A 14864-nucleotide genomic window follows, 5' to 3' on the forward strand; every position below is an offset into this window, starting at 1 on the left:
CTTTCCACACTGGGCTATTTCCCTGTTGGAGCCCCTGGGCTTATAGCATCTTGCTTTTCAATTAAGGTTGTAGCTCAGCAAGTAATAATAATAATAATAATAATAATGATAATAATAATAATAATAATAATAATAATAATAATAATAATAATAATAATGATAATAATAATAATGTTGGAGACCTTGGGCTTATAGCATCTTGCTTTTCCAACTAGGGCTGTAGCTTAGATAATAATAATAATAATAATAATAATAATAATAATAATAATAATAATAATAATAATAATAATAATAGTTATCCTCTTGAGTGTTATTGTTTGGTAATCTCACTGTTGTCAATTATATGAGGACAGAGAAGAATGTATAAAGAATAGGCCAGAATATTCTTTGTAAGGGTAGGCAAAGGAAAAATTAGCTGTAACCTGAGAGAGTGATCCAATGCAGTACTGTCTGGCCAATCCAAGAACCCAATAACTCTCTAGCAGTAGTATCTCAACAGATGGCTGGTGCCCTGGTCAACCTACTACCTACGTTTCTCCATTTGTTGTTTAGTGTCAACACTTGTCTTGTATCTTAAAAAATGTTCACCACCAAGCATACCCTTTATATTAAAGTGTAATTCCATCCCTCAACCCATGCAGTCCTGTTGAAGAGTCACGAAGTAATTCGAAACACGTGTCAACACCAGATAACAAATAGAGAAACGTAAATGCAGTTTTCCTGCTATCCTAAAAACTATCTGGAGGATATTTTATCCAATGGGATGCTGTCTTCGATTTTTGGACGCCACGAAGATATTGTCTATTCATTATAAATGTAAAGTAACATGTCCCAGTAACATAATTTTTCTATCCAACAAATTAAGATCAGAGTCAGCAGCTGAGGACCAGATGGGCGAAGAATACTCGAAATAAGGTAGAATGAATGAATAAAAACATTTCCTAAGGATAGACGGACCACTAAAAACTTGAAAGACTTTTTCAATAAGCCCATGTTCCCTTAACACATGAAAGAAAAATTTATCACAAGTAAAACAATTAACACAAGCGATGAGTACAGAAGGGATGGACAAATTCTCAATTTTTTCATGATTTTATTTGGAGTCCCTATAGGCGATACTGGATAAACAACATAAAAGTACACCTAACTCACAGATCATAGAATCTCAAGTTGAAGTTTCAGACGATTCTAAATTATAATGATATTAATAATGCAATTCCATGCCCTCAAATGTTAATTAACGGTTAATTTTATTCCAAGCAAAAACATTTTATCTTTATGAGGTCACTCGCTTGTAATATGAGAATATCAACTTTAATTTGTCTCTTATTAATGGCCATAAGTCATACATGATTTTTTTTTTTTTTTGCTTTTTTTTGCAGTTTTGATGTTCATGGTTATGTTTATGTGTCTGTGTGGAGATATATTTGCACATACAAACACACACACACACACACACACACACACACATATATATATATATATATATATATATATATATATATATATATATAAAGTGTATATATATATATATATATATATATATATATATATATATATATATATATATATATATATATATATATATATATATATATATAGGTATATTCAAATAAGCCATATATATTTTTGATATATTAATGGCTGGATTCTCTCAACGACCTCGGGATCAGAGCCCCAGGCGAAATCACACAAAGACAAGAGCTTGGCTCCGGCCGGGAATCGAACCCTGGTCGGCAAACTTATATAGACAGTGACTAACCCACTTGGCCACGAAGAAAGATAAAAGTCAATGACAATTCTACTGTACTTATACCTGTCGAATTCAGGTATTTTGTACTTAGAATTGAAATCAACCCATCTTCACCATCGTAGCTAATTGGTAGTTTGTTACTTGGCATTCAATTAATGATAAACTTTGCACATTTTTACGTGTTTTTCATATTCAAATAAGCCATATATATTTTTGATATATTAATGTCTGGATTCTCTCAACGACCTCGGGATCAGAGCCCTAGGCGAAATCACACAAAGACAAGAGACTGGGTCCGGCCGGGAATCGAACCCTGGTCGGCAAGCTTGCCAACCAGGGTTCGATTCCCGGCCGGAGCCAAGCTCTTGTCTTTGTGTGATTTCGCCTTGCCGACCAGGGTTCGATTCCCGGCCGGAGCCAAGCTCTTGTCTTTGTGTGATTTCGCCTGGGGCTCTGATCCCGAGGTCGTTGAGAGAATCCAGACATTAATATATCAAAAATATATATGGCTTATTTGAATATGAAAAACACGTAAAAATGTGCAAAATTTATCATTAATTGAATGCCAAGTAACAAACTACCAATTAGCTACGATGGTGAAGATGGGTTGATTTCAATTCTAATTACAAAATACCTGAATTCGACAGGTATAAGTACAGTAGAATTGTCATTGACTTTTATCTTTCTTCGTGGCCAAGTGGGTTAGTCACTGTCTATATAAGCTTGCCGACCAGGGTTCGATTCTCGGCCGGAGCCAAGCTCTTGTCTTTGTGTGATTTCGCCTGGGGCTCTGATCCCGAGGTCGTTGAGAGAATCCAGACATTAATATATCAAAAATATATATGGCTTATTTGAATATGAAAAACACGTAAAAATGTGCAAAATTTATCATTAATTGAATGCCAAGTAACAAACTACCAATTAGCTACGATGGTGAAGATGGGTTGATTTCAATTCTAAGTACAAAATACCTGAATTCGACAGGTATAAGTACAGTAGAATTGTCATTGACTTTTATCTTTCTTCGTGGCCAAGTGGGTTAGTCACTGTCTATAAAAGCTTGCCGACCAGGGTTCGATTCCCGGCCGGAGCCAAGCTCTTGTCTTTGTGTGATTTCGCCTGGGGCTCTGATCCCGAGGTCGTTGAGAGAATCCAGACATTAATATATCAAAAATATATATGGCTTATTTGAATATGAAAAACACGCAAAAATGTGCAAAATTTATCATTAATTGAATGCCAAGTAACAAACTACCAATTAGCTACGATGGTGAAGATGGGTTGATTTCAATTCTAAATACAAAATACCTGAATTCGACAGGTATAAGTACAGTAGAATTGTCATTGACTTTTATCTTTCTTCGTGGCCAAGTGGGTTAGTCACTGTCTATATAAGCTTGCCGACCAGGGTTCGATTCCTGGCCGGAGCCAAGCTCTTGTCTTTGTGTGATTTCGCCTGGGGCTCTGATCCCGAGGTCGTTGAGAGAATCCAGACATTAATATATGAAAAATATATATGGCTTATTTGAATATGAAAAACACGTAAAAATGTGCAAAATTTATCATTAATTGAATGCCAAGTAACAAACTACCAATTAGCTACGATGGTGAAGATGGGTTGATTTCAATTCTAAGTACAAAATACCTGAATTCGACAGGTATAAGTACAGTAGAATTGTCATTGACTTTTATCTTTCTTCGTGGCCAAGTGTGTTAGTCACTGTCTATATAAGCTTGCCGACCAGGGTTCGATTCCCGGCCGGAGCCAAGCTCTTGTCTTTGTGTGATTTCGCCTGGGGCTCTGATCCCGAGGTCGTTGAGAGAATCCAGACATTAATATATCAAAAATATATATGGCTTATTTGAATATGAAAAACACGTAAAAATGTGCAAAATTTATCATTAATTGAATGCCAAGTAACAAACTACCAATTAGCTACGATGGTGAAGATGGGTTGATTTCAATTCTAAGTACAAAATACCTGAATTCGACAGGTATAAGTACAGTAGAATTGTCATTGACTTTTATCTTTCTTCGTGGCCAAGTGGGTTAGTCACTGTCTATATAAGCTTGCCGACCAGGGTTCGATTCCCGGCCGGAGCCAAGCTCTTGTCTTTGTGTGATTTCGCCTGGGGCTCTGATCCCAAGGTCGTAGAGAGAATCCAGACATTAATATATCAAAAATATATATGGCTTATTTGAATATGAAAAACACGTAAAAGTGTGCAAAATTTATCATTAATTGAATGCCAAGTAACAAACTACCAATTAGCTACGATGGTGAAGATGGGTTGATTTCAATTCTAAGTACAAAATACCTGAATTCGACAGGTATAAGTACAGTAGAATTGTCATTGACTTTTATCTTTCTTCGTGGCCAAGTGGGTTAGTCACTGTCTATATAAGCTTGCCGACCAGGGTTCGATTCCCGGCCGGAGCCAAGCTCTTGTCTTTGTGTGATTTTGCCTGGGGCTCTGATCCCGAGGTCGTTGAGAGAATCCAGACATTAATATATCAAAAATATATATGGCTTATTTGAATATGAAAAACACGTAAAAATGTGCAAAATTTATCATTAATTGAATGCCAAGTAACAAACTACCAATTAGCTACGATGGTGAAGATGGGTTGATTTCAATTCTAAGTACAAAATACCTGAATTCGACAGGTATAAGTACAGTAGAATTGTCATTGACTTTTATCTTTCTTCGTGGCCAAGTGGGTTAGTCACTGTCTATATAAGCTTGCCGACCAGGGTTCGATTCCCGGCCACAGCCAAGCTCTTGTCTTTGTGTGATTTCGCCTGGGGCTCTGATCCCGAGGTCGTTGAGAGAATCCAGACATTAATATATCAAAAATATATATGGCTTATTTGAATATGAAAAACACGTAAAAATGTGCAAAATTTATCATTAATTGAATGCAAAGTAACAAACTACCAATTAGCTACGAGGGTGAAGATGGGTTGATTTCAATTCTAAGTACAAAATACCTGAATTCGACAGGTATAAGTACAGTAGAATTGTCATTGACTTTTATCTTTCTTCGTGGCCAAGTGGGTTAGTCACTGTCTATATAAGCTTGCCGACCAGGGTTCGATTCCCGGCCGGAGCCAAGCTCTTGTCTTTGTGTGATTTCGCCTGGGGCTCTGATCCCGAGGTCGTAGAGAGAATCCAGACATTAATATATCAAAAATATATATGGCTTATTTGAATATGAAAAACACGTAAAAATGTGCAAAATTTATCATTAATTGAATGCCAAGTAACAAACTACCAATTAGCTACGATGGTGAAGATGGGTTGATTTCAATTCTAAGTACAAAATACCTGAATTCGACAGGTATAAGTACAGTAGAATTGTCATTGACTTTTATCTTTCTTCGTGGCCAAGTGGGTTAGTCACTGTCTATATAAGCTTGCCGACCAGGGTTCGATTCCCGGCCGGAGCCAAGCTCTTGTCTTTGTGTGATTTCGCCTGGGGCTCTGATCCCGAGGTCGTTGAGAGAATCCAGACATTAATATATCAAAAATATATATGGCTTATTTGAATATGAAAAACACGTAAAAATGTGCAAAATTTATCATTAATTGAATGCCAAGTAACAAACTACCAATTAGCTACGATGGTGAAGATGGGTTGATTTCAATTCTAAGTACAAAATACCTGAATTCGACAGGTATAAGTACAGTAGAATTGTCATTGACTTTTATCTTTCTTCGTGGCCAAGTGGGTTAGTCACTGTCTATATAAGCTTGCCGACCAGGGTTCGATTCCCGGCCGGAGCCAAGCTCTTGTCTTTGTGTGATTTCGCCTGGGGCTCTGATCCCGAGGTCGTTGAGAGAATCCAGACATTAATATATCAAAAATATATATGGCTTATTTGAATATGAAAAACACGTAAAAATGTGCAAAATTTATCATTAATTGAATGCCAAGTAACAAACTACCAATTAGCTACGATGGTGAAGATGGGTTGATTTCAATTCTAAGTACAAAATACCTGAATTCGACAGGTATAAGGACAGGAGAATTGTCATTGACTTTTATCTTTCTTCGTGGCCAAGTGGGTTAGTCACTGTCTATAAAAGCTTGCCGACCAGGGTTCGATTCCCGGCCGGAGCCAAGCTCTTGTCTTTGTGTGATTTCGCCTGGGGCTCTGATCCCGAGGTCGTTGAGAGAATCCAGACATTAATATATCAAAAATATATATGGCTTATTTGAATATGAAAAACACGTAAAAATGTGCAAAATTTATCATTAATTGAATGCCAAGTAACAAACTACCAATTAGCTACGATGGTGAAGATGGGTTGATTTCAATTCTAAGTACAAAATACCTGAATTCGACAGGTATAAGTACAGTAGAATTGTCATTGACTTTTATCTTTCTTCGTGGCCAAGTGGGTTAGTCACTGTCTATATAAGCTTGCCGACCAGGGTTCGATTCCCGGCCGGAGCCAAGCTCTTGTCTTTGTGTGATTTCGCCTGGGGCTCTGATCCCGAGGTCGTTGAGAGAATCCAGACATTAATATATCAAAAATATATATGGCTTATTTGAATATGAAAAACACGTAAAAATGTGCAAAATTTATCATTAATTGAATGCCAAGTAACAAACTACCAATTAGCTACGATGGTGAAGATGGGTTGATTTCAATTCTAAGTACAAAATACCTGAATTCGACAGGTATAAGTACAGTAGAATTGTCATTGACTTTTATCTTTCTTCGTGGCCAAGTGGGTTAGTCACTGTCTATATAAGCTTGCCGACCAGGGTTCGATTCCCGGCCGGAGCCAAGCTCTTGTCTTTGTGTGATTTCGCCTGGGGCTCTGATCCCGAGGTCGTTGAGAGAATCCAGACATTAATATATCAAAAATATATATGGCTTATTTGAATATGAAAAACACGTAAAAATGTGCAAAATTTATCATTAATTGAATGCCAAGTAACAAACTACCAATTAGCTACGATGGTGAAGATGGGTTGATTTCAATTCTAAGTACAAAATACCTGAATTCGACAGGTATAAGTACAGTAGAATTGTCATTGACTTTTATCTTTCTTCGTGGCCAAGTGGGTTAGTCACTGTCTATAAAAGCTTGCCGACCAGGGTTCGATTCCCGGCCGGAGCCAAGCTCTTGTCTTTGTGTGATTTCGCCTGGAGCTCTGATCCCGAGGTCGTAGAGAGAATCCAGACATTAATATATCAAAAATATATATGGCTTATTTGAATATGAAAAACATGTAAAAATGTGCAAAATTTATCATTAATTGAATGCCAAGTAACAAACTACCAATTAGCTACGATGGTGAAGATGGGTTGATTTCAATTCTAAGTACAAAATACCTGAATTCGACAGGTATAAGTACAGTAGAATTGTCATTGACTTTTATCTTTCTTCGTGGCCAAGTGGGTTAGTCACTGTCTATATAAGCTTGCCGACCAGGGTTCGATTCCCGGCCGGAGCCAAGCTCTTGTCTTTGTGTGATTTCGCCTGGGGCTCTGATCCCGAGGTCGTTGAGAGAATCCAGACATTAATATATCAAAAATATATATGGCTTATTTGAATATGAAAAACACGTAAAAATGTGCAAAATTTATCATATATGTATATATATATATATATATATATATATATATATATATATATATATATATATGTGTGTGTGTGTGTGTGTGTGTGTGTGTATGTGTGTGTCTGTGTCTGTGGTGTAGATTGATAAATAAGTAGATAAATTATTATGTATGTATATATATATATATATATATATATATATATATATATATATATATATATATATATATATATATACATGTGTGTGTGTGTGTGTGTGCATATATACAATAGTTTTAAAGTCGATGTCCAAAAGAAGACAACGACAGCATGAGCTGTGATCCTATTACTTTACATTTTGTCAAGGAAATCTTGTCACTGCGTCCTTGACTTCTATGACTCAAGCGAAAGATTTATTCGCATTGAAGTGTTGTTGTTGTTGGAGGTTTTTATATCTTTTTTTTTAGTAACTGAAACGAAATGTTGAGAACATGAATCTCATTTATATACCGTTGGTGATTCTTTAGAAATCCTATTCTAGAGTATTGTTAGAGGGTGTTGTTATTAATCCCTAAAAGATAACTGTCACTTATAGATATTACTTTTATGAAACAAGCAGCCTGTATAATATTCGTATAAAGTTTGTAGGACTGTAGTCTTATTCTACGCTATTTTTATAATCTGTAGAATTCTATTCCACTTTTGTTACATTTTGCAATTTTATGAACGTTTGTTCAATCAAAACGCCTCTACTTGTTTGTCTTTAAAGTACAGTGTAATATCTGAGATCGTAAATGAAAATAAGAACACTGCAATATAACATCTTAGTTTCCTCTCTATTGGTGCAATCTGGCATTTCTTCGTTGTTATACGGGCCTAAATTCTAATGATTGACCTTGGAAAAGTTAAAATCTGCGTAAAATCTGTCAGTTGCAACACGCATAGTTTTTATTAGTATCCAATTTTACTTGAATATATCCTAATGAACTGTCCACTTTATCATTTATGGTATGTTCAAGATAAAAAGCAAAATTTATGGATAATCGTTGTTTAATTGTTAGAAATAGATTATGCATATATTTACAACATCGTATTTCCTATAATTTCACCCAAAGACTAGCTCTCAATCGTATACTTAAGCTATCATTTTATGTAATGTTTCACTCGCAAATTACAGTTTTTAATTTGATCAAGAGGTTCTTGTATCAAGTGAGTTCGGTATGCAGTTGGGATGAAAGACGATAGATTGAAGTAGAAGAAGGAAATTGTCCGGGAAAACACTCATTCACGGGATTAATTGAAACTGCTTTTATCATATAGGTTAATGGAATAGAAATTGTTCATGATATTTCAGTGACTGGGAAGTTTAGATATCATGCAACCTCAGGGAGGCGAACGTTTTAAGTGTCAAGTCCATCTGCATCAGTGCTTGAAATAGAGTAAAATCTATGTGTCAAGGTATGTGATTTTCATGAAACCTTACCTGATAGCTATTATTTATTCTAGGTCCTGTTGAGCAACCTTGCCTACGTCACACCCAGTACAGCTATACAGGTACGGGAGAGCGGCGACCTGTGTGTACCTTCTGTCTCTCATCACTAAAGAAGCAGGTGAGTTTGGCGATTAGATTAGCTACTAATTGATCTACTTCTTTTACTTTGGTTTCATTTATTGTATTCTAAGGAGTGTTGAATAACTACTAAGAGTTCGAACGCAGGATCTAATGTTTGCTTTCAAGCGGATGGTCGTTCACTAAGCCAAGATGATAAGCTTGATAGAAAAGATAATCAACCAAAAGAAATTAATCAAAATAAGAACAGATAAATAGCATCTAATTCGTTCCTGTAAATCTATGGATTAGAAACTTTCTAGGTAAAAGAATGAAATACCAGTATCGGGAATTTAAAGAAAGTAACAGTGATATGCAGTAGCATGAATATAGAGTGTTAGGTCCTTAGATCCCATTAAAAATGACATCTCTCTACGAGGTTACGATGGTAAAGGATGAAATGTGCAATGGCAGGATTCAAATCCCTGAAAGTATTACATAAGGATTAACAGGGAATAAACATCAATTTGGTAAGATTATTGGAGTGTTGTCCTTCTGCTTGTAGTAATTATCATTATGCTTTTCAACTCAAGAAGAGAAGTAAAATTATTCTCGGAGCAAAGGAATGCTGTCACTCAATGGTTGGTTGATGTTTATTCATGAAATGTTCTTATTAAGTTTTGAATTCTAATGTATGAGTTTAGGTTTAATGTTGCTATTTAAAACTGATAAAATTCTTCATGGATTCTCCTGTTTTTTTTCTTTCGTTTTCGCGATTTATTATAATCATTATGACACCATAGATAAAAGCTAGATGAATTCATTTCTTTCCTTAAAATTAAAATTAAAATGTAACGTAGATTACTATATTAGCTTTTAATTGCTATCATAAGTACTCTCGTTTGAATTGCTGAAGAAAAACCCGCACATCTACTAGAAAAATTTGGCTGCTCATATGAGAGTGATTTTCAAGGAAACGAAACTGGAAGGAAAGCCCCTTGACGAAATAGACAAAAAAAATTTCTTCAAAACTATAGGTGAACAAATTAACGAAATAGAACAAAATCAGAATTTATTCAAATTTCATCTAAGGGATTTATTGATCAAAGCAATAAAAATATGAACACTACAACAATATAGGTAGATACTAATTTTCCGTAAAAATAAACATGAGAATTTAGAAAAGATTGTGAATGATCATAGTAACCTAAACTATACTTAATGTATCGAGAAATAGACGATAGAGGAGTGCACTTGGTTTTATATGGATTTCCCGTGCTATCACATTCCCACAGATCACTGGCTAACCTTCTTTCTCCAAACTCAATCCACCTCCTCACCCTCTGTCTTTCTTTCTCGCTCTCTGTTTCTGTATGAATTGGTGTATTTTCGAAACTGTATCTGAAATTATTATAACTTTTATTCCACACCACTATTGAGGTAAAATTAGAAGTATGTGCTGTGTATAAAGGTTTTTCCTATCCTAAACGTGGCATATGAGCTTGGGCATTCCCACCCTCATATGCCAGATGCTGCTTCTATATACTTGGTAACATTGACACTCAAGTGATGGATCCTTTCCCTGCTTCAAGCTCGCCATATGATCACATTCGTAGTCAAGCTAAGGCAGTTATGTACAACGTGAATAGGTAATTTTTGGAAGAAAAGGTAAATATATATATATATATATATATATATATATATATATATATATATATATATATATATATATATATATATATATATATATTTATATATATATATATATATATATATATATATATATATATATATATATATATATATATATATATAATTTTGGAATAACACCAATTTATATAGAAGCAGAGAGGGAGAGAGAAATAAAGAGTCAAAGAGTAAGGAGATGTGGTCGGACAGTGGGCCGGTAATCTGGGGAGACGTGGCATAAGTGGGGAAATCCGTTTAAGACTAGGTGCCCTCCCCTATTGTCCATTTCTCACTGTGTCGAGTATAGAAAACATTGTTCTTTATCAAAATCTTTGATCCTTTTATAAATTATTAACAGCATTATATCTCACACTATATGTATAGAATTTAGTTTGGGACATATACACATACCCTTTGAAATACTTTAGATAGATTAGTGCAGTTGAGCCATTTAAAACCTGTTATTAATGAAACTTATAATTATATCCTTAGTATCAATTTAACATTGAAAATAATTGATGTGGATTAATGATCCAGGCCCTAGTAATGTAATGTGCTTTCAGGCTGTTTCCTGGATTAAGTAAATCATTTTGAATTAGCAAAAGCTCTGTTTAGACATTACCTTTTACATCTGATAAATTGTTCCATCTTTTCTTATAGGATTGTATCCTGAAATGTTAGTTGCATCTCTCACAATGATTATCAATGGTAAACATACAAATGGAGGTGATAAATACTTTAGAAAATCTCTTATCATTAATTTATTCGATTCTGGTATTTGAGAGACGACATTAGCTTCTTCATAAATTTATATTCGTTTTATTACAAAAAGACTCACTGGGACAGTAAATGACAATGAAATATTTCAACCCTTCTCTGAAAGTCAAATAGGACTTCAATTTCAGATTAAAAGGCGAATATAGTTGAACTTAGATATACAAGAAGAATTTCTTTCCAATACTGTGTGAGATTCTCTTTCAGGGAGGAAAAAATATACCCCTCTATCAATGTTCAGACCCAAAGAGTAAATAGTAATATTCCTTCGAAGAATAATATAAAAAGTCTGCTTAAAAAACGTTTGGTGCAGTGATTTGATGTCACCTGCAGGCAACCTCTAATCAACTTCTCTAGTTCAAGTTAGGACAAATTCAACGTCTCTCCAATCATTTTTCGTCATAACCATCAGATGTAATATCTACATAAAGGATGAGGATTGGTATCATTATAAGAGATGTACAGTATGTGCATATAGGCTGCTTGTAAGAACCAGTAGGTAATTAATTATCAATGGAGTGAAAATCTCTACTTCAAAAATGCTCTCAACTATTGAAAAAAAGTAACTTTATTGAAACTAAGGTAACATGAATATGAAAATAATTTATGCTATGGTTTAATGATAAAAATAAATAGGTTCTTCTTGACCTGAACAAGTGAGAAAGCTATAGACAATTTTCTTGCAATAAAGATCACATTCAACTGAGTTGGTGATTTCAGCAGTAACTTATGCTTCTACTTTTTATAATGTTAAATTAAGCATTACCATGCAATTCTGCACTCGCTAAGCTAGAGAAAGTCCCTTATCTGTATCAAAATTATACTACATTTTTTCTTCAGAAATCTGGCAGCAGCGTTGGAAGCAGTGGGAGCAGCAGTGACGGTGTGTTCGGCGGCGTGGCTGGAGTTACTCCCGATCTGGCGTCGTACATGAAGTCCTCTCCTTTGGATGACCCTACCATCCAAGTGTGCTCTTTTCTATTCTAAGAGACCTTTTCTTGAGCAATACACATCTATCTAGAACTATGAATGCTTAATCTAACTTTGTTAGCTTACGGTAGAATTTTGGCTTTTGATTGATTTGTTTGTCTCACAAGCCACATGGGATTTCAAAAATAGAATCGTGGCATTTAGAGACATAATCATCTAGAAATAGACGATGTCTCGTACAAAAATCGAAAGCTCAACCATGATGTGTTGGCTTCTAGTTCTTACTAGAGATTCAAGCAATGCTTTGGCTGCCTTAACGACGAGATTTGCTATGAAAGTGGAATTTTCAATGGTAGGCTACACATACAGTATAAGAACAACCTGTAAAATCTATGACTTACCCTCCAATTTTATTTGATGCTCATTTCATTGGAGATACGTAATTAAAAGAGATTCTAAAAAGTTTAGAAGTAAAATTCAAAATTAGCATAAATATGTGAAATATTTTGGTTTAAACGTCATATGATAGCTATGGAAAATAAAAGCTTTAAAACCGATATATATATATATATATATATATATATATATATATATATATATATATATGTATATATATATATATATATATATATATATATATATATATATATATATATATATATATATTCATTGTTGACGAAGTTTATGCAATAAATAGAATACCAAGAAGATGATAAATAGGAAAAAATATATAGATGACTATAATAATGTTATAAATATTTTTGTATTCGAACTAAACTTCACAGTGTTTTTCTTCGCCATCTAATTAAGTCATTTTGTTTTTGTAAGAGATTTGTGAAATTACTAATATTCCTATACCGTAAGAACAGTGATAATAACTATGTAATACCTCATGATCATAAATTGCAAAAGAAATAGATATTCTCTTGTCAGCAGATCATCTGTTGCTAAATAAATCATATGCTGAGAGAGCAACAAACTTCACTAGATTCTTTTTAGGTTAAAGTATGGAGTCATTGTCGTGGTTTTAAAAGCCTATTAGAGTAATGTATTGTCTCAAGACAATGTTTTGACACATTGTCGCTAGCTAAAAGCTCATTAATCCAGGCCCTGGATCTTTGAGTTCATATGATGTATACTAATGAGCAAATACTTAAGAGAAACTGCTAATCTCTTTATTTATTATTTATATAACCGCTTACTTTGATGGCTTATCATCGAAAGTACCTTTGGAAGTTTTAATACTCATTTAAGAGCGGGAAAGCAATCCTAACAGTTCAAGTTCTTTACTCAGATTCTATGCATTGCTTGCGTTTGATAAGTTAAAAAAAATTTGGTTCACAAGAATATCTTCTTTTATGCAAATTGAGGCTTCTACACAAACCTAACTCATGTTCATTTGCCATTTTGGTAACGCAAGTGATGTTTTAAGCAGTGCCTTTGGGCACTGATCAGTAGTAGATATTCTACGTTAATGGATAAGTCTCCTTTTTGTGTACATATATATAATCTCTTATACATGTATGATTAAATTTATACACGAACACATACATACATTTAAATGTCAACACACTTACACACACACAAACACACACACACACACACACACACACACACACACATATATATATATATATATATATATATATATATATATATATATATATATATATATATATATATATATATGTATATATATATACACATATATGTATATATATATATATATATATATATATATATATATATATATATATATATATATATATATATATATATACATTATATATGTATGTATATATACTATACATATAGTACATATAGATCCACATACACACATACACACATACATACGCATATATATATATATATATATATATATATATATATATATATATATATATATATATATATATATATATATATATAGTACGCACGCGTGCATATATATGCATACATATATTTGTTAGTATTTTACATGATTTACTTTTATGTATGCATTTTCAAGTTCGTGCATATTTAATATTGATATGTATACATTTTGCATACAAATCTTGATATACCATACAATAATATTTATGGATGTTTACAATTATCACAATTTTTGTTGTCTTCACGAAGTGCTACCAAATTAAGTCAAATTCCAATATCTTACAGTTTTATGACGTACTTCTGTTCTTCCTAAACCTCTAATATAAGATGATATCTCATTAGATAAACTAATAGATCTAATAAGTTATTGTACTAATTATTTTGATTATATGCTCTTAATAAAGAAAAATGCTTCGCTGGTGTTTCTATATCCTCGAACGAAAAGTAAACCACAATTAAGTGAATTCAGCAGATCGTTTCGAAAGAGTGGGAACTGTCCTTAGAACGCTCTGCTTTTTAGGAAAGACAGGTCTCTTATTCGATAATATCGACTTTTTTTAGCTGGAAATTTAATATCCTTAGATAATTGAATTCTAATTCTCTCTCGTTGCTGCGTTATCTACACTTTTGCTGTTTTTTTAATATATATATATATATATATATATATATATATATATATATATATATATATATATATATATATATATATATATATGTATATATATATATAAAACTTT

The 14864-nt window shown here is 33.5% G+C and overlaps 1 protein-coding gene across 2 annotated transcripts in view; it reads left to right on the forward strand.

Moving 5' to 3' along the window:
- The window catches only part of LOC137654322 (uncharacterized), a 41583-nt gene extending 28778 nt beyond the window's left edge, over nt 1–12805 (forward strand). For both annotated transcript variants that reach the window (XM_068387947.1, XM_068387948.1), the window contains exons 4-5: nt 8820–8923; nt 12166–12805. In XM_068387947.1, the coding sequence (XP_068244048.1) occupies nt 8820–8923; nt 12166–12312 (251 nt within the window). In that variant the 3' untranslated portion in view covers nt 12313–12805. The remainder of the gene's footprint in view (nt 1–8819; nt 8924–12165) is intronic.
- Nucleotides 12806–14864: the final 2059 nt, after the last annotated feature.

This window comes from Palaemon carinicauda, chromosome 15 (assembly GCF_036898095.1).
Source record: "Palaemon carinicauda isolate YSFRI2023 chromosome 15, ASM3689809v2, whole genome shotgun sequence".
NCBI classification, from domain to species: domain Eukaryota; kingdom Metazoa; phylum Arthropoda; class Malacostraca; order Decapoda; family Palaemonidae; genus Palaemon; species Palaemon carinicauda.